At 41.9% G+C, this 20,355-nt stretch overlaps 1 protein-coding gene across 3 annotated transcripts; it reads right to left on the minus strand.

Annotated features, from left to right (window-relative positions):
- Positions 1-3,145: 3,145 nt before the first annotated feature.
- UEVLD (UEV and lactate/malate dehyrogenase domains) lies at positions 3,146-15,018 on the minus strand. 3 transcript variants are annotated; one of them, XM_035120669.2, is made up of 12 exons: positions 14,884-15,018; positions 13,615-13,699; positions 12,266-12,331; positions 11,027-11,190; positions 9,658-9,793; positions 9,151-9,269; positions 7,698-7,803; positions 6,819-6,989; positions 5,532-5,705; positions 5,002-5,089; positions 3,979-4,102; positions 3,146-3,872 (listed from the first exon to the last, which is right to left on the minus strand). In XM_035120669.2, exons 1-12 carry the CDS (start codon positions 14,923-14,925, stop codon positions 3,708-3,710), a joined length of 1,440 nt encoding a protein of 479 aa, XP_034976560.2. In that variant the 5' UTR covers positions 14,926-15,018; the 3' UTR covers positions 3,146-3,707. The 3 variants fall into 3 exon arrangements, 2 of the variants coding, with proteins under 2 accessions (XP_034976560.2, XP_060132092.1); XM_060276109.1 differs by lacking the exon at positions 12,266-12,331; XR_004692860.2 differs by lacking the exon at positions 5,002-5,089 and having other exon boundaries at positions 3,848-3,872.
- Positions 15,019-20,355: the final 5,337 nt, after the last annotated feature.

Below are 20,355 nucleotides of genomic sequence, written 5' to 3' on the forward strand. Positions count from 1 at the left end.
GGCGGGGCTCGACGTCATTTCCGGCGGCCAGGTGCCGCATGCGCGTGAGCATAGACCGCAGACCGCGGTCACTGAGGAGTCCGTAGAGATAGCAACGTGGAGAGGGACACGCAGGCGGCAGCCTAGTTTTTCTTTTTTTCCATATGGAGTCTCAGTTCTATAAAAGCACTGAAAGTGAATGGAGCATAAAATGTAATCATTTGGTTGAGCGCTAGGTTGGGATGGCGTGAGGGGTGGGGAATTAATTAGACTTTCACCTTTCCCTTTTTCTTCTTTTCTACACAACTGGGAACGTTTTGTATATGTGCTTTGTTTTGTTGAGAGAGAAAGTGAGTGAGTGTAGGAAGTACCGTATTTTTCCGTGTATAACACACACACCACACCCCCGGTGTTTAAAATGCCCCCTATTTTGTGGGGTTCAGAATTAAGAATTAATTAATTTCAAGTAAAAAATCATTGTCTTATGCACGGAAAAGTTATGGCAAGTCCTCTGTACTGGAAATGATAGTGGCTGATTGTAACATCTGCTCCATTCAATAAAACGATGGGACCACTGACTGCTATATGGAAAGGAGGGTAGTTCATTGGGAGAGCAAATGCTTTGCATGCAGAAGGTCCCAATCCAATCCCCAGCACCTCTATGCAAGGCTGGGAAAGACCTCTGCAGGGTTGCTGCCAGTCACCATAGACCAGGGGTCAGGATCGTTTGCCCCTCCAAGATGTTGCTGAACAACACAAGACCAAAAAGGTGCTTTTTGCACATGCTGTACAGGGAAGTGAGGGACAGATGGGGCTTGTCAACCTGGGAAGGTAGCCCATCTAGGAGAAGAAAAACTCTGGTCCTAAGCCTCCACTGCCTTGCAGGATATCTTCAAGAGAAGAAAAGGCTAAGGAGTAAACCGTGCACAAAACCGTCCCTAAGACGGTTGAATGGCACCTTGTATGCCTCCTCCTGGCAACTCCTGCAGCCAAGCTGGTGCCAAATGTATTGCTCCACTTTCCTTTGGACCACATCAGCAAAGCTGAGAGGGGGGTCTTGTCATCTGGGCAGCCCAGGACCTCCATGCACACTGCCAGGCTTGCACCCCGGGGAGGTCACTTTGGTGCTGCGAATGCAGCAGTTCAGCTTCATCCACAGAGGCCCACTTCATTGTCTCTCGAGGCAGATGGATGCCAACAACATATACCATCAACCTCAGACTCCATGGCTAATAGTCAAGGGAGATGGGTACTGCAGTCCAACAATACCTGGAGGGCCAAAGGTTCCCCCTCCCTTGGTGTAGACAACACTTGAGCTTAATGGACCAAGGGTTTGAGACAAATTGAAATCTTCACACAGCACATAGTAACACTGGATTTCACTCCCACAAAATGTATAGATTGGAGACAAAACGAAATGGTATCCAGGAATCTTGGCTACAGTCACTAAAATTGTCAGTGTTATTTTTAAAAGCCTACGTACAATGGAAAGGATTGTGTAGATGGAACAGATTAATGCATAAAATATAGAGAGGTTATTTAATGGTTTGAAGGATTTGAATATGCATGTATTCTGTAAACTATTTTATTCTGAGGTGGTGTACAACAGGGTCGAACAATGAAATAGTTCACAAAATACCGGTATATGCATACTGTATTAAAATCCATCACACCATTAAATAAAATTGTCTGTAAAACCACCATCAACCATGAAGCTAAAATTCCTGTACATCTTTTAAAATTTAGATTTTGAGACCTTTTGGTAACAACCAACAAATCTAATAAATAGTAATATAAATTTTGCTGTCATGATTCAAGATACTATTTTGTACCAGCTAGATAGTGCACCACACCAACTCATGAATGCCTCATCCGACCTACAAATAGATATTAGTATATATTAGCAAATTCTTTCATTAATCTGTTGCATTTACGTACTGCTTAATATTTCAAAAACCTCTAAGCAATGTATGGTCTAACCCCCCACCCATAATATATTGTTAAAGCATTAGCACATAAACACAACCTAAAAGCAATAAAACAGTAATAGAAAAACACATTGAACATTTAAAAGTTGTTAAACATTTTATTAACATTACACATCACAGTATTTTTCTATATAGCACTTGCTTAAATATATAATGCAAAGAAAAAGGCAAAAATTCATTGCAATCCTACCTGAGTACAGAATCTATATATATTATCATTAGACTGTTTAGTCTATATATTATTTGGTAGTGCTTAAAGCTTGTTGCAGTGTTACAACTGATGACACCAAACATACTCAGTCTTATCAGTGCATAACATTGACCAGTGCATTCATTCAGTTTTTCTTCCCATCCTGTCCTAAGGACTCAGGCCAAGTCACAATTATTTTAACAAAAGACCAAATAAAAACAGATTACTTCATTAGATAGAAATAAAAATTACTCCATCTCCTCTTTGCCCTAAATTCATAAATCATCATTTAGATCCTGGGAATAGCATTGGCTAATACTATCTAATAACTATTTTCTCATCTATTATATTTTAAAGCATGATAAAGTGGAAAGGGAGAAGAATCAGCTTTTTAAAAAATACCATACTGTATTCTGAATAAAGGGAGCATTTCATTTAAACCATGGTGACTACCTGTGCCTTACTGTATTCTATAATGTCCTCCCCATATAAAGTGCCTATACAATTCAATTTATAAATCTTGTAAATAATCCAGTACGCCCTCCCATGTGAGCCAAAAGCACTAATGTGTGCATATGGGAAACAAAACATTTCCTGCTCCACCCGGCTGCTTCATTCACAAGCTGCACTGGAGGGTACTCCAACCTTCAGAGTAGCTTTTCAGGAGCTACGAGAACCTGCCGCAGGAAGGAGGATGTGAACACACAGAACCTCAAGCCTCTTGGATTTTGGCCAGAGTGCCTTTAAGAAGACCATACAACTATGCACATTTTATATACTGCAGCAATGTAACAGCGCAGGGTTCTTTTTTATATACCCCACCCCAATCAATATCTAAATCTTTGGGTGATTCATACAAAAAGTTCAGAAAAATATTTTCCGGCACATTAAGGCTAAGCAAATAGAATTCAAATGCCCAAAATTTCAGCTTCAGGTGAATTATTGCAATGATTTGCTGGTAGAAACATTCTGTTATAAATTGCCTGGCTGAAACATAGACCCTTAATTTTAGGCAATACCTTGCTGCCAGGCCATCTATGTCTAGACTTTAGCAATGTGTAATATATACAGTATATAAAAGACTGGTTCTCTATAGTAAATACAAGATGACAGTGCTGTACCACCTATAGCAAAAGATACCTCTTGTCAGCAGATTTACAGCAACTTAGAAAAGGAAGTGGGCTGGTGGTGATTATAGTGATGGCTCTGATATAGTGTTGTGCATTCAATACAGGAAAAAGAAGAGATACTGTTTTTTTTCATTACATTACATATATAACCAAGAGTACAAAATTCAGCAAAAACACAACCCATGATCTAGAAAGTTTGGAAAATTGTTTCATGTTACAGAAGTTTATATTTGTATATTTCCATCCTATTTTGCCTAATCATTGACAGATGGTCTTTAGCATGCCCTATAATTAAATATACTCCAAATTTAGCAAAGCTTCATCATTGTGAGGTATTCTTTCTTTAGCAGCCACCTAGGCAATAGTGTCTTTTCTGCAAATCTCAAATATCTTAGAGACCAAGTTATGCCTAGCTAGTATTCAGAGTTTCAGCTGCTGTTGAAGATCATGAATCGAGGCAGCCGTGGACTGAAGCTCCTGTGCCACAGTACCTTTATCCAGCAGTTTGATGACTTCAGTCACTCCACTGATTCCAAGCGCACAAGGCACACTTAAAAATACTTCAGAGTTTATATTGTAACATCCCTAGAAAAGGCAAAACATAGTATTGGGTATATTAGAATTCCTGGGACCCATAGGTTAATGTTTCCTCTATTCTAAAAAACCAAAATCAGATCAGTCCTGTATTTACCTTCACCATCGTTGATATGGAATGTACTTTCCTTTTATCATTCAATATACTGTCTGCCAGATCAGCTATTGACAGACCAACAGACCAGGATTTTTGGCCTCTTCCTTTCAGAACTTCCATGGCTCTATATAAAAGCAAAAGAATCAGGATTTACAATGCACCTTTTAAAGCAAGCAATATGCCCCCTTTATAATCTCCATACATCACACTTACACATTTTTGTAGTGGCCTTGTTCACATGTTGTGCTAGCCAAACTGTCTCAATGTGAACAAGCAAGCGTGAGGGTACTTGCATTTAAAAAATGCAGCTGCTTTGCTCCTCCCATGATTGTCCTACTTCCACACTAGCTATGCCATGCAAAACTATGGTTTGTTTTGCTTCGTACTGCATCTGAACCCAGACTCATGGTTTGTCTGCCTCAGACAAAACACAAGTGCTAAGCCAAGAACAAACCATCAGAATACATGTGATGGCTTTCGACCAATCAAAAGGTTACAGCAAAATGGTTACATACACTGTAGATTACATTTTCATGGCAACAGGTCCTGAGCCAAGCAGAGGCTAACTACTGTACATTACTTGCTAATTTTATGACCAGCAGCAAAGCCTGTGTGAGGAATTTTCCACTCTTGTGTCTGCCCCTTCCCAACATCCTTAGTCATTACTTCATTGTTTAAGGTGTTTGCTGTCTGGAGTGGGCTATTTTCTCAGGTACAAGACCCTGAATAAAGTATACTGTATGTATTTTAAGAATAGCATTGCTGACAGATAAGACTTCAACTAGAATTTGAGGTCTTGGTCTTTTATATGTAGCCTGAGCAAAACATGTTCAAATAAAAGTGGGGTTTAATAGGTCAATAATGAAAGTTTCCCTTTCATATCACATTACTGTACTAGGGTGTAAATTAAAATTCAGAATTAGGTGCATTCCTATATCCATTTATATTGGAATGAGTCCCAGTTAACTGTTAACTCAATGGGACTTACTTCTGATCATACTGCCACATGTTTAGGTGTTTTACCTGTTAGCTAAGAGATTCTGGGCATTTTGATTTGCTATGTCTTCATCCTGATGACTTGTCACTGAATTAGAAGCACTCCAAGCTGCCACTGAATAGGATAAAATTACAATCCATGTTTTTTTTGAAACGTTTGCATTTTTATCTTGGGTATAATTTCTCTGTAGAGTATGTGCTTTCCATTTTGCTTTAAAGAGACCAATTGCAGGATTCTATTCAGAGGAGTACATAACTCACAGGTGTACAGAAAACACAGAAACAAAGAAACTGCATGAGAAGTCAAATACAAAGCAGCCACCACCACAATGTAGTGTAAGCATAAAATATAGAATTGGAGAAGCTGTCTCTGGAACAGAGCCAAAGACTTCTTGTCTTAGCTATCCATTAAATAAATAACAGTAATTCAAACTGAAATATCTCCATATACAGTATTTCTATTAAAAAAATAAAAGCACAACGTTTTTTGAAATTATGTTCTGATACAAAGTACACATGTGGTACCCTTAAACTGCATAGTAAGTCATCATTTTTACCTTTGTTTTCCCCTTGTTCACCAACAATCCAATTATCTTTGCCTCTGATTTGGGCTTTCAATAGGTTTGCAATAATGTATTGGAATCTTACAGAGTCTAGATTACAACCAATCCCGATAACCCGACTTTTAGGAAATCCACTCATCTTCCATGATACATAGGTCATTATTTCCACTGTACATTTGACAAAAATACATTGAAAAGGGCAAATGAATTTGTATTCAGGTAAAAAAAAACATAAAGGTTTACAATCAAGTAATCATTCATCTTTTTGGCAGTGGGGTTGACTGGATATCAGTAATTCTATTCATTTCAAGAACAATAGCAACACCTCCAACAAATATCATGAAGGATGTTTTAGTAAATTTGTAATCTTAACCCCACTTTCCTGGAAGTAAGCCCATTTAATATAACAGTACTTATTTCTGAAGAGACATGGTTTTGACTGTGCATTATTTTTGCACTGCTTAAATATAATTAAATATTTCACTAAATTTGGTTAACACAATCACACTCTACAACATTTGGTTTTGGTAGAGTTAATTTCTGCTGGTTATTATTAGTTTCCAGCCAAACATGATGATAAGCTTTGATCCTTCGGAATCACATGTTTCTTCACCGGCATCTCTCGGAACTTATGTCCCGAGAAGCATGTTTGCTCAAAAGGAAGACCTACTGATTTTAGTGAGACTTTTCCTGGTGCTTTCGGATTAAGAAGTGAGATGAATCATGCCGCATCTAAACATGCGTGTACTGTACACAAATATTTGCAATCACAAAACCATAGAACTGCAGAGTTGGAAGTGACCCTAAGGTCATCTAGTCGACACCCCCCTGCAAATCTCAACTAGATCATACATTACAGGTGGCCACCCAACCTCTGCTTAAAAACCTCCAAGGAAGGAGAGTCCACCACCTCTCAGAGGAGTGTGTTGTACTGCCAAACAGCATTTAATGTCATAAAGTTATTCCTGATGTTCAGTCGGAATCTCCTTTCTTGAAACTTGAATCAGGGAAGTACCTGTACTAGTTTTCCTGTTACTCACTTCTCTAAAGGAAAATGCCAAAAGACTCATTCCTTATGTGTGTCAAGATATACACAACCCACAAAAGGGAACTTTCTGGCCTAATTTTCTACATTGTCACAATACCTGACCCCAAGATAGCAAACAGAGAACACCCTGAAGTCTCTGTAAAGAAACAGGTTTATTAAGTATGAGAACATTCATTACAAAACACGTTATATCCAGGGAGCAATAAATCATAGAAAGGTAAGCGCTGCCATACCTGGTTGAGAAGCCACAAGCAGTACACTTTGTTGGCTATAATGTGCTACTGAAGGAATGATGCCTCTGAACAGTTCAACATTGCTCTGTACAACATCCAGATAGGACTGAGCATTGCCTAAAGAATTCACTGTTAGCACCACCAGCTTTGAGCCTGCTGAGGCGGAAAAATCTAAGAACACAAAGAAAGAATTTCTGCACATGTCAAGGACAGAGTATAAGACCTATTTCATTATTATTTTTAAGTCCATGAACTGGACAGGTAAACTTTTGTTTTATCTATAGATACAGGGCCGTAGCCAATGTTGTGCACATGGAGTTCAACTTGTGCAATGGGGGACTCCCCCTTCCTCTCCTCCCCTCGTGTGCACTCAGAATCTGCTCCAAAGGGTCCTCCGACCGAGAGGATGGTGCTGCAGAGGAAAAGACAGGAAAGTTCGAGTGTGCAAGCAGAAGTCTGCTGGGTTAGCAGAACAGCAGTGTTGGATACGACCCATACGAGTGTAAAAGGAGTCGCTAATTAAGCACTGTGCTACAGCTTTCTCAGGCATATGTGTGTGTGGGTGTGTGGGTGCGCGCGCACGCACGCACACACACACACACACACACACACATCTATCTATCTCCTGCCTTTCTTTCATCATGGAACCCATCTGTACACGTGGTCTCCCATCCAGGCTCTGGCTACACTCAAACTTCCTTAGCTTCATCACATGGTGCCTTCATGCACTTTCAGACCATTCTCTGGGAATATAATTGCTATGAGTGAAATGTTCTTACCAACGATTCCAAGAATTACATAGAAAGTTCACTTAAAGCATGCAGGGGGGACACAGACACACACACAGACACACACACCCCTCAGAAACTAGCATGATACCTCTGCTGATTTCTACGTTAGGCAAGGCAAAGATTTCCAGATCCATAGCGACTCCTTTCATTGTACTTTCTGAGCAATCCAAGACAACCACTCTGTCAGCAACACCCTGGTAAAAATTGGAAGCAAAGAAGTAATTGTTCAGTGGAGAAAAGATAGAATGGTATTTTGAAAGGGTTTAATACAACTCTGATTTATTTCTTTAAATGCTGACATACAATCCTATTTCCTACATAAGCTGCTGTTAAATTTAAGCCAACGGCTATTCTCTCCCATCACACCAGACATCTGTTTGCATCAAGTTGCCACGGCTAGAGACAATGTGCCTCTGAATCCCAATTGAATCAAAAGTGGGAAGAGTGCTGCTCCGCTCTGCTCCTTCTTGCAGGTTTCCCATAGCCATTGCATTGGCCACTGTGAGAACAGGTAAAAGGTAAAGGGGCCCTTGACCATCAGGTCCAGTCGTGTCCGACTCTGGGGTTGCGGTGCTCATCTCGCTCTATAGGCTGAGGGAGCCGGCGTTTGTCCGCAGACAGCTTCCGGGTCATGTGGCCAGCATGACAAAGCTGCTTCTGGCGAACCAGTGCAGCACATGGATACGGCGTTTACCTTCCCGCCGGAGCGGTCCCTATTTATCTACTTGCACTTTGATGTGCTTTCGAACTGCTAGGTGGGCAGAAGCTGGGACCGAGCAACGGGAGCTCACCCCGTTGCAGGGATTCGAACTGCCGACCTTCTGATCAGCAAGCCCTAGACTCTGTGGTTTAACCCACAGCGTCACCTGGGTCCCCCCGTGAGAACAGGATGCTGGACTAAATGGGCCTTTGGCTTGATCCAACAGACAGGCTCTCCTGAAGATGGTCAGGCACAATTTGGCAGGCATTAAACATGCACTGAAATCCCTTCCATAGAAATCGCTAGGATGCCTGGATCATGACAAAATACCTGGAGATTGACAGAGCAATCTAAACCTCACCAGGGCAGCAGGTGAGTGGCAGATCCATGCTGAAAACAACTGTGATAGTAGCTTTCCAGCTGCTTATATTAGCCTGCTAAAAGTCCATACAGGCTGAATTCTGTTGGTGCTATTGGAAAATACACAGTTTAAGACAGCATGTGCCAACTAAAAGCTATGGTTACCATGTGCTGAGAAGTTATGCAAATAGAACCTCAATGCACAGTCCTTTGTAGGCTTACTCAGAAATACATCCCACTGTTCAACAGGCCTGCTCCGAAGTAAATGCGTATGGCACCTACTCTGAATAAAGACACACAAGATGGCACTATTAATTGCTTAGGCAATCCATCGGTTCCAATCTTAATTTAAACCTACTTCATGGAGAAGAGAGCACTAGTTGTTCGTTCCTAGATATTTCCAAGAATAATTATTTTATCCCAGTTTGGAATCATTACAGAAGCAGTCACAGTGGTCATTTCACGTAAAGTATATATATACCTTTGCTGAAATAGCCAGTGCGCAAGCAAGGCCCAGATCACCTGCTCCAATCACTGTAACTTTGTTAAATCCTCCATCATTTTTCTTTCCCTCTCCCTTGGACTGAATGTTGTCTTCACCTAAAATAACATGTAGTCATTAATATAAACAAATGCACTCAACTTGGAAAGTTGCATGGAAAATGACTGGGTCTAATGGAACAAACCAACCAAAAAAGGTTTAACTGAAACTATGGTGGCCTGTGGAGGACAAGAACATATTGTACAGCCTTCTTCATATGAACGCTAACTTCAAACCAAAGAAGAGCCCTGTTGGATCAGACCAAAAGTTCAGCCGCTTCTCACAATGGCCAGCCAGATGCTTCAGGGATAATGGGAGGATGATAGCCATCTCTTGCTATTGTTCTTCAATGACCACCGTTTATCAATGACTGAATCCTGCATACAGTACAGAACTTGGCTCCTAAATGAAAGCCCAAAGCAAATTCCCAAAGATGATGCAGCATACCTTCAGTGATTTTTGCAATGTAAGAGAGCAGCTCTGACTGTCTGGCTGCATCTGAAGATGATAATGAGAACAGAGGGAGCTCCTCTTCAAATTTTGCACTCATTTCCTTTAATAACCCTATGATCATGGACTGTGGCTGAAACATATATAACAACAATTAGCCTCCTCCTCATCTTATTATGATATCCTTTCACATAAGTCCTAAAGTGGTTTACAAGAGCAACTAAAAATAGGTTCCTAAACACCACCAACAAAATATGCAAGGCAGAGACTTAAAACAAAACAGAACAAAAAATCCAGCTGGAAAAGCTTCTTGAAACAAAAATGTATTGAGTTGTTTCTGGAAACTACAGGTAGCAGGCACCTGTTGTATCTCAACATGCATGCTGTTCCACAAAACGAGAAGCAGCCACATTGAAATGTCTGCTCTCAATTACTGTGGGCTTATGATATTTTAGAGCAGGCATTCCCAAACTGCGGCCCTCCAGATGTTTTGGCCTACAACTCCCATAATCCCTAGCTAACAGGACCAGTGGTCGGGGAAGATGGGAATTGTAGTCCAAAACATCTGGAGGGCCAAAGTTTGGGGATGCCTGTTTTAGAGACTCTCCTGTGAAACACAGCCACCCACTGTGTGTGTAAAGGGCTATGTGGTCTTTCATGGAACCTCCTGGTCCAAAGCTGTAGAGGAGATTATATGTCAGTACCAGAGCCTTTAGTGTGGTCTGGTACCACAATTTTAGATAACAAACATTCTATGAACAAAAATGTCTTAAAAGGAAAAGAAAAGGCAGCTCTCCACATGCCTAAAAGGACTGAAAATCTGAAGTACTTTATGTACAATTACTGTGTATAGGGCTTATCAAATTTTCCCGTTCAAAGCTGCATAAGCCAGTTATCAACTTTTCCCCAGAGAAGCAGAATCAAGATAGGGGCTAGACAGAAAGGAGCAGGCCTTTCTTACAGGGCTAGGAACGTAAGAGGGTCATGACCCATCCCAGTGGGGAACTCATAGTGCCTTTTCCTTTGCAAGTGAGATTTTTGCCATTCATTCATAGAAATGAAAAAGTAAAGCACTTTGTTTGGGGGCACTGTTAGGCAAAACACTGCCCCCTGCAATAACGTTGGTTGGCCATACCTCTGCCGACAGAGAACCCGCAGGCCATCACTACAAATACACACAACCTTTGCTAGTCCAATAAAATAGCCTCTACTTTCTCTCTGGCATGATGACAGCTCATGTTTTTATACAATTACTGTAAGGTACACAATATGGATGACATTAAATTACGACTAAGACAAACTCTGTAAACTGATTTTTAGTAAAGCAATAATACTATTTTACATGATATGCACAGACATCCCTTACATGACTCCATTTTTGTAGATAGGGCAAGTATATCCTTCCCCGGGCATCTACATGCTTTCCTACAGAAATCCCCATGTTTGCAGTGGGCTTTAAGAAGCAGATTGGAGGAGTAAAAGGATGAGAATCTAAAATCCATAGGAAAATTGGAATGTTGTACGAATTACCTGTCAAAATACAAAACATAAGCAATTATCAACAACCACTGCTTCTTGACTGGTCATGTATACTTCTTAAATTTTACACATGAGTGGACATATTGTAGGATCTATTGTACTTTGTTTTTCACTAGAACCGCAAGGTCCATGATCTGGAGCCATAGGCTAAGAAGGCAAACATATACAGTCCAGGAATTTATTTTAAATGCCAGAACTGAGTTCACAGTCTTTTCACACGGAAAAAATCCACTCCTGGTTTCTCATTGTTTCAGCAGCCTGAATAATGGAAGCAGGAAGACCTTTTGTACCTGCTCTTGAACAAGAGTTGCTATTGGACACTCTATTAGAAAGATATATTTACTTATTTAAAGAATGTATATGCGGCCCATCTGAAATATACTCGGAGTCCTGCAGTGATTTCATGCTCTTTATTGCAGCTTGTAAAACAGTGGTAGAATTTCCCTCCAAACCTCAGGCTTTTATATACATTATTTACACAGCGAGTCCCATCTGATTGGCTGATTCTGCTTCCCTCCTGGAGCCTGATTGGTCTTCTCCTGCATTCTAGGATCCTACCTGCCTTTTGTTCTAGGATCCAAGCTTAGTACATAACGCCATCAATATAAATATTTCCAGGGCAGCTTACAAATGATATACTATTGATATCAAGCAGGTGTCGTCACTGTATTCTTTTCAGTGCCTGCTGAAGACATTCTTATTTAAACAAGATGTTTAGAAAGCTTGTATGAGTTTTAAGTTGTTTTAGTCTATTCTATTGTGGTTTTAAGAGCCACTATTGGTCTTGTCTGCTCAATCCACTGCAGCCTGGCTTCGCATGTCCTCACATGGTTTAGCCGGCCAGTCAAAGTTGTTTCCTGGGCTGTGGTTGCTGTCGCATGCTGACAGCTTCTAGGAGCCACAAATGAAAGATGAGTAAAGGGTGGGAACCAAAGGTGGACAAACTTCCCCAGAGGGAGCATGATGTGCCACCTACCAGAGGTACTACCCCACCCCAAACATCCCATCCCACTCGCAATTCCCAATGTATTATTAGGTAGCAAAAAAAATATAGTGAACAACTTACCCTGGTATTTCACTGGAACAGTGCCACTACAATTCAAAAGGTCTTTCTGGGAACCATCCTTAAAAGCTAAAGTTCAGAACATTAATTTGTATGCGCGTATAGCAGGGGTCAGCAACCTTTCCCAGCCGTGGGCCGGTCCACCGTCCCTCAGACTATGTGGTGGGCCAGACTATATTTTTTTTTGGGGGGGGGGAAATGAACGAATTCTTATGCCCCACAAATAACCCAGAGATGCATTTTAAATAAATGGACACATTCTACTCATGTAAAAACACACTGATTCTGGATGTGGACGGTCTGGATTGAGAAGGCAATTGGGCCGCATCCGGCCCCCAGGCCTTAGGTTGCCTACCCCTGGCGTATAGATGACATTTTTTCAGTACCAGACAGCACAGTGAGACTGCCCTTCTCACTTGAGCACTCTCTGTTTGCACAGCTGCTGTGTACTGTGACGGGGGTGGGGGGTGGGGCAAGGCGCTGCTAAGGTTGGCACAGTGCAAATGCACTGGGGGAGTGTATCCGGCATTCCTGTCAGCAGGCTGGTACTGTGGAGGTCTCCATCTCAGTATGCAGCAGGACACAGCCAGAGGGAGGTCACATAAGTGGCACATCCCCACCATCTTTAAATTTTTGTCATTATTTTGTTACCAATAATACTGCTTTATTAACACCTGATATCAGAGCCAGATAAGTAATTATTTTAAACATTTATACACCACCAGTCTTTTTAAAACAACAAAGAAATCATGACAGCAAAATAAAAAGAGCATGTAAAATACAAGACAGCCAGAAAGGAAAATAAAACAACTTCATTGGTTTGCTGCCATTTGCTTTATTTTCATTTCTGGCAGCAAATAGCAGCAAACCAATACAAAGCTCACTCTACCACCCCAAACTTCATAAAGGAGCAACAGTAAAGTAATTACTTAATTCAGGGACCCCCAAACTCAGCCTTCCAGCTGTTTTGGGACTACAACTCCCATCATCCCTGACCACTGGTTCTGTTAGCTAGGGATGATGGGAGTTGTAGTCCCAAAACAGCTGTAGGGCAGAGTTTGGGGATGCCTGACTTAACTGTTGAATGTTAAAATTTTTACACAAGGTAAAGCACACACACTTGGGAGTAAGCCCTACTGAATACTGTGGGCTTACTTTCTAGTAAACATACACAGGATTGTGCTGCAGGTAATATTGTCAATAATGAACATAAGTAACTGGAGTTGAATTCCTTACTTGAAATTACTTGCATTGACTGCTATTCAAACTTTTATATTAATTACTATACAAAACAACGACATTCTCACACAGTTATTTTTCCAATGGGCCAAAATAATAGACGTTACTCTTACTGTAGGTATTCATGGCAAATGTGGTGTTTGGGTACAACTCATGTACGCTCTTCAGTTCTTCTATGGTCAGATCTCGGAATTTATACTGGAGAGGGAACACGGATTATTTTATTCTTTTAAGCAATTTTATATTGATGCACCCTGCCTTTAAAACTTGGCATTGTTATTAAGCAATTTAGCCCCACAGCTGAAATTAGAAGTCTAAACCACTGATTCTTCTGAACTGGAAACCTAATTCGCTTCAGTATCAATACAGCCCATTCCCATGTGAAAGTCATGCTGTGTAGATCTGCATTTATTAGAGTGACTGCACCTTCCTTTAATTACACCTTTGTTAGCAGTACCTTTTCCGATGTGCATTGAGTTAAAGCACTATGGATAAAATTCTGCTTATATTTGTTCTTTAAAACATGCACACACCACTTTTAAGTATGTAAAGCAGGGGTGGGGAATCGAATCGGGCCAGATCCAGAATTGGCAAACCCTCCCCAGTAAGGTTACCAGACGTCCCCGTTTCCTGGGGGCAGTCGACAGATTTACAAATCAGTCCCCTGACAAAATCCACTGAATTCGACTTGAAAAATGTCCCCGGATTCATTGAAAAAAATAATCTGGTAACCTTACTACACAGGGCTAGTTGAACAGGTAGGAAGAGCTGTCAGTCACTTGATGTCATATGACTCTAAGTGCACTCCCAGTTCTTCATTGGCATGGCAGCCATGGCTTAAAGTCACCTTCCAAACATTATTGCCATCATAATTGCAACACAGATGACACGTATTTAACACACGGAAGACTGGGCTTCCTTCCGAGCCAACATACATAGGATTCTGCAGAGATGGGGAACCTGTGACCCTCCTGAATAACAACTAGGGCTGATGTGCGATAGGTTTCTAGAGATCCCTACATCCTGCGTCAAGGAACAAGTTCTGCATTTCTAGGGCAGCTGACTTAGAAGCGCTGCATGCAGAAGCCTGTGCCCTAAATACACCCAACAATGAGGCCTTGCTTACATCCCTGCCGGCAGCGTTGGCACACATATTTTGGCAGTCTAAAGAGCCACCCTCAGCCACGGCCATGTTGCAACCCTATATAACTTGTGGGGAGCAGGCAGGCAGCTTGCAAAAAGCGTCTTAATCGGGTGAGATCCCGAGTGACTCGGCGGCAAAGCGGCGCCCGTGGGAAGCCAGGAGGAGTCGTTCCCTCGGGCCGCCCACCTGGCGCGCGGAGAGAAGCGCCCGCGCCCGCCCATCCCGCCGCCCGCCTTGCCTTGCTCAGCCACTTCCTCAGCTGCTCCTCGGAGAACTCCATGGCCGGCGGCCCGCGCGAGGAGGTCCAACAAGCGCCGCTTCCTGCTGCTGGCGCGGCTGGAAAGGCGAGCCGGCCGACCCCGCGGCCTCTCCCAGTTCCTCCTTTTCCCCAGGCCCGCCCCTTGCTTAGGTAGACTGCCGCGCCTTGTGGGGAAGCGGGTTGCTTCTCCCGGCGACGCGCGAGGCCTGCGCTTGAACCCAGAGCCGGATTTAGGTTTGATGAGGCCCTAAGCTACTGTAGGTAATGGGGCCCTTTAGATGTCCAGCTGTCCTTTGTCAACAACAAATTGTCTTTGTTTTCTGTGTTGAATATACGCTATATGGTAATTTATGGACCTAATAGGTATCTAAAGCCATTTGCACATGTTTGCCATGCAACCAGTCCATGCAGAATGTCGCCACCCTATTGATAAGTTCGGTCCAGTCGTGGACGACTCTGGGGTTGCGCACTCATCTTGCTTTACTGGTCGAGGGAGCCTACGTTTGTCCGCAGACAGTTTTTCCGGGTCATGTGGACAGCATGACAAAGACGCTTCTGGCGAACCAGGCAGTGCACGGAAACACCGTTTACCTTCCCGTCGGAGTGATACCTATTTATCTACTTGCACATTGACGTGCTTTCAAACTGCTAGGTGGGCAGGAGCTGGGACCGAATAACAGGAGCTCACCCCATTGCAGGCATTCAAACTGCCGACCTTCTGATTGGCAAGCCCTAGGCTCAGTGGTTTAGACCTCAGTGCCACCTGCGTCCCTGTTGATAGACATGAGGAAACCAGTGGTATTTTAGGGAGCAGGCTAGCAGCCGTGGCCCATTACTTACATCATAGGAGCCTACACAACACAAAACACTGTTGCTGTATGCAGGTTTTATTTTATTAGTTTTTTTATCTTATATTAGGAAATGTACACCCAGGGTTTTTTCCCTTTTATTTTTGGGTGGAGCCCCCAAGAGAGTGGGGCCCTAAGCTATAGTTATAGCTTGTTTAGCTTATAACTAAATCCAGCACTGCTTGAACCTCGTGGTGACAGAGGCGGTGCAGCGTTTAGGCTCAGAGTTGCGACCTGACTGGCTCTAGGGATTTTGCGGAAAGCAGAGATGGGGAAACGGTGGCGCTCCAAGCGTCATTGGGCTCCAAAATATCTGAGCCAGCATAGCCAGGGAGTTGCAGTCCTGCAACATCTGCTGCACACCTTAAGTGGCTCTGGAAGGGGGGGTCTCTCCCTTGGAAAGGATCCAAAGGTCTTTTTCTTTTCTTTTTAATTTTATTTATGTTTTTCACATTTCACTAATTTTACCATCATTTTAACATTTCCAAACTTGACTTCCTTCCCCCTCTTTCTGCGGTTCCTTAAATTTATTTTTAATATCTTCTGCATATCCAAATTAACTTACGGTAATTTGCTGATTTATTCATCTACTTTAAATATATGCTCTTATAAAACTGCAGGTTATTACAAGAATCCTACCAATGTTCTTATCTGTTTACAGCTTATCTGTAAATAATCATTAAACCATTTCCATTGTTTTATAAAAAAGTTTGTTATCTTGATTTCTTATTCTTCCAGTAAGTTTCTTCATTTTTGCCTATTCCAAAAGTTTTTGTATCCATTCTTCCTTTGCTGGGACTTCTGCTTCTTTCTATGTTTGGGCGAGTAACATTCTTGCCGCTGTAGTAGCATACATGAATAATAATAATACCGTAATAATAATAATAATAGTAATAATTCATTTCCCCAGCCATTATGGGCGGCTTCCAACAGAACAGAACATTAAAATGTAATAATCTATTAAACATTAAAAGCTTCCCTAAACAGGGCTGCCTTCAGATGTCTTCTAAAAGTCTGGTACTGTAGTTGTTTTTCTCTTTGACATCTGGTGGGAGGGCATTCCACAGGGCGGGTGCCACTACCAAGAAGGCCCTCTGCCTGGTTCCCTGTAACTTAAGTTTCTGTACAGCTTAGGTAGTTCTGTCCCTATAACTCCCAAAAGAAAAGCTTTTTTTTTTTTTTACAAACATTATTTTTAACATCCTTTTCAATTCATTATATATCATTTCAAAAGGTGTTTTCCATTGCCCACAGGAGACAGTCATGGCCACTAACCTAGATGGCTTTCAGAGAGGATTGGACAAATTCATGGAGGAGAGGGCTATCACAGAATTGTAGAGTTGGAAGGGACCCCAAGGGCCATCTAGTGCAACCCCCCTGCAATGCAGGAATCTTTAATAATAATAATAATAATAATAAATTTTTATTTATACCCCGCCCTCCCCAGTCAAAACCAGGCTCAGGGCGGCTCACACCAACAAAATTACAATAAAACATAAAAAGCAATTGATTAAAATACAGATTAAAATACAGTATTAAAATTTAAAATTTAAGTTTAAAATGCAGCCTGATTTTAAGTAGTCCATAAATCCAAGCCATGAGGGAGGAAAACACAGGGGTCAGACTAAGTCCAACCCAAAGGCCAGGCGGAACAGCTCTGTCTTGCAGGTCCTGCGGAAAGATGACAAATCCCGCAGGGCCCTGGTCTCCTGTGAAAGAGCGTTCCACCAAGTTGGGGCCAATACTGAAAAGGCCCTGGGTGTACATGAATGGCTCTGCTTAAAAACCTTCAAGGAAGGAGAACCCACATCCTCCCAAGCGAGACAATTCAGCTGTCGATGGCAATGAGCCAGGATGGCTATGCTTTGCCTCTGTAGTTGGGAGGCAGCAAAGCCACATGAGGGAAGAGTTGCTCATGCTCGAATCCTGCTTGCATGTTTCCCACAGGCACCTGGTTGCCCACAATGACAAGAGGATGCTGCAGTATATGGGTCACTGGCCTGATCCAGCAGGCTCTTCTTAGGTCCAAATTCCCAGAAATGGCCCATAGGGCAACTTTTGGGGCAGCAGCCTGGCTTGTTCTTTTGTAAAGCTCTGTGGAAGAAAAATCAAGCCATAATGTTGTGATTAGGGTAAAAGTTAATTCAAGATTCTACTTATTGAAGCAAGGCAGTTTCGTTGGGGGAAGATCCCATCAGCCAGATTCTCTTCTGTGCTGATTCATGTTCTGCTCAGATATGGAACGTAACAGCTTCTATAGCCACAACTTGGTTCATGAGAGACCACAAGAGATTAGCTTTGAAAGGAACACCAGAAAACACCAGTGCTGGTCAAAACCCCATAACCATTCCATACTCCCTTCACCTTTTTACTTTTCAACGTCTCACCCTCCTTCATGCTTACTCTGCTTTTTTACACTCCAATGGGAGGAGATGTGTTAAGATACAAATTTCCGCAGCATGAATGGAGCTATAGTTGGTAAGAAAAGAGAATATGCATCACAAAATAGCACAATGACAGCAGTCCCAATAACAAGCTACTCTGCTTGTTATGCCCATTGCACCAGCCGGTCCCTGGTGAGGTCTTCTTGGTTGGCTTAGCCTTCCCATGGCCCAGGGCAAGTGTACCTTGCTGCCCCTCCCCTCTGCATGGACCTGGTGGCCAGTAGGAAAGAATACTGAAGTTGATTGGCTGACAACTCCCAAGAGGGGAAAACATTGGGAACCAGTAACTTAAGGAAACTTAAGCTTTTAAATTTTGTACTGTATCTGATTTGTAACTAACCCCCCCCCCCCGCCACAAAGTAAATGTAGCTTATAAAAACTCCAAACCAAAATGAAATAGTATATTTAAACACAAACTTTTGTAACTCTCGTATCTATCTGAAATGCCTTTGGTTCTATCAGAGAAACTATTTTGCTGATGTCATGCTGGTTGAGTCAATTGTTACATAACAAATGATGTCACAATCTAGTTCATTGCACACTCTGGCTCATCACAAACAGCCACCAAGAAAGCCAAAGTACTGAGCTGCCTAAAATCAGCTGAAAGGTGATTTTCTTTTGTCCTTAAAAATTAGCCATATCAAGTCACATTCCGTAAGTGGGAAAACTCTGAGAAACTGTACAATGATTGTTGTTGGTTGGCTGATTTTCCTTTTGGCTTTGCATCTGATGCATAGAGTTCCAAACGCTAAGGTGAGTAAACTTTGAAATACCAGTTGGAAATACTGTCTATGTCACCCTAGTTTGCTGTTTGATGCAAAACCAAAGAGTTGGATTCTTACAAACTTAGGATGTGTCCAGTCCACTGTTTTATGTGGTTTTGCACTCAGGCAATAGGAAAGCATCCTCATCGTGCCAAGGTATTTAACTGTCACCATCAGGAAAAATGGCCTGACCTTTTAAATAGAGCTGAGACTTGTGCGCCTTTAGAACATGCGTGAAAACCCATATAAGCCACATTACCCCACAGTAAATAATCCGAGTAATTGTGACAATGATAATATATGGAGTGCTGTATTAAGCAAAGAAGTGCCCAAAATAAACCAGCTTTTTAAAACTACAACTTTATTGCAGTTATTCCAAAATACCTATTAATTATTAAGCCTTTCTCTAGGTGAGACACCCCTTTCCTTATAGTTCAGAAGGATAATAAAAACAATCAGTTTGTATATTGATTATACAGTAGTTCAGTAATTCATTATTGTAACCGATAAGTGTTAACTGTTTAATTATTATTTACTGTTATTTAATTTTACTGTTTGCTATTATATTCTGGGACACGGGTAGCACTGTGGTCTAAACCACAGAGCCTAGGGCTTGCCGATCAGAAGGTCAGCAGTTTGAATCCCCGCAACGGGGTGAGCTCCCATTGTTCGGTCCCAGCTCCTGCCCACCTAGCAGTTCAAAAGCACATCAAAGTGCAAGTAGATAAATACCACCGGGAAGGTAAACAGCGTTTCCGTGTGCTGCTCTTCTTCGCCAGAAGAGGCTTAGTCATGCTGGCCACATGACCTGGAAGCTGTACGCCGGCTCCCTCGGCCAATAAAGCGAGATAAGTGCCACAACCCAAGAGTCGTTCGCGACTGGACCTAATGGTCAGGGGTATCTTTACCTTTACTATTACAGTCTAATAGATTATGGAATATTGCTTTAAGTTATTTTAAAGTTTTTGTGACTTTTTTGTATCGCATCAGGTTGTTATTACATGTGTGATCTTTGCTGTCTGTTTTATTGTTTCTTCAGCTTGTAAGCTGCCTTGTGTATAGTATTATAGAAAGATGGTATACAAATTAAAAGTGAAATGAAATGAAAAAGAACTGTAACACCCTCAGCCTAAAGTACAGTGTTCTTTGTTGCTAAGGTGTACTCAAGTTCCAACAGCTTGAGATAGATTACTGGGCCTGTGGGTGACAAGTTTCCATTTGTACTTGATATTTCCTGGTGAGTTTTCCTCACACTCCTTGCTCAGCGCTGCTAGAAGAGTGGGCATGCCACACTGGGAAAGGAAACTACCTTAGCACAACATGGTTGCCTGTGGCTGTGTGATTGTGTGGAAGTCTTTCTGGTTGCTATACAATCTGTATTTGTGGTCTAAACCT

This window comes from Zootoca vivipara, chromosome 1, assembly GCF_963506605.1.
Source record: "Zootoca vivipara chromosome 1, rZooViv1.1, whole genome shotgun sequence".
In the NCBI taxonomy this organism is placed as follows: domain Eukaryota; kingdom Metazoa; phylum Chordata; class Lepidosauria; order Squamata; family Lacertidae; genus Zootoca; species Zootoca vivipara.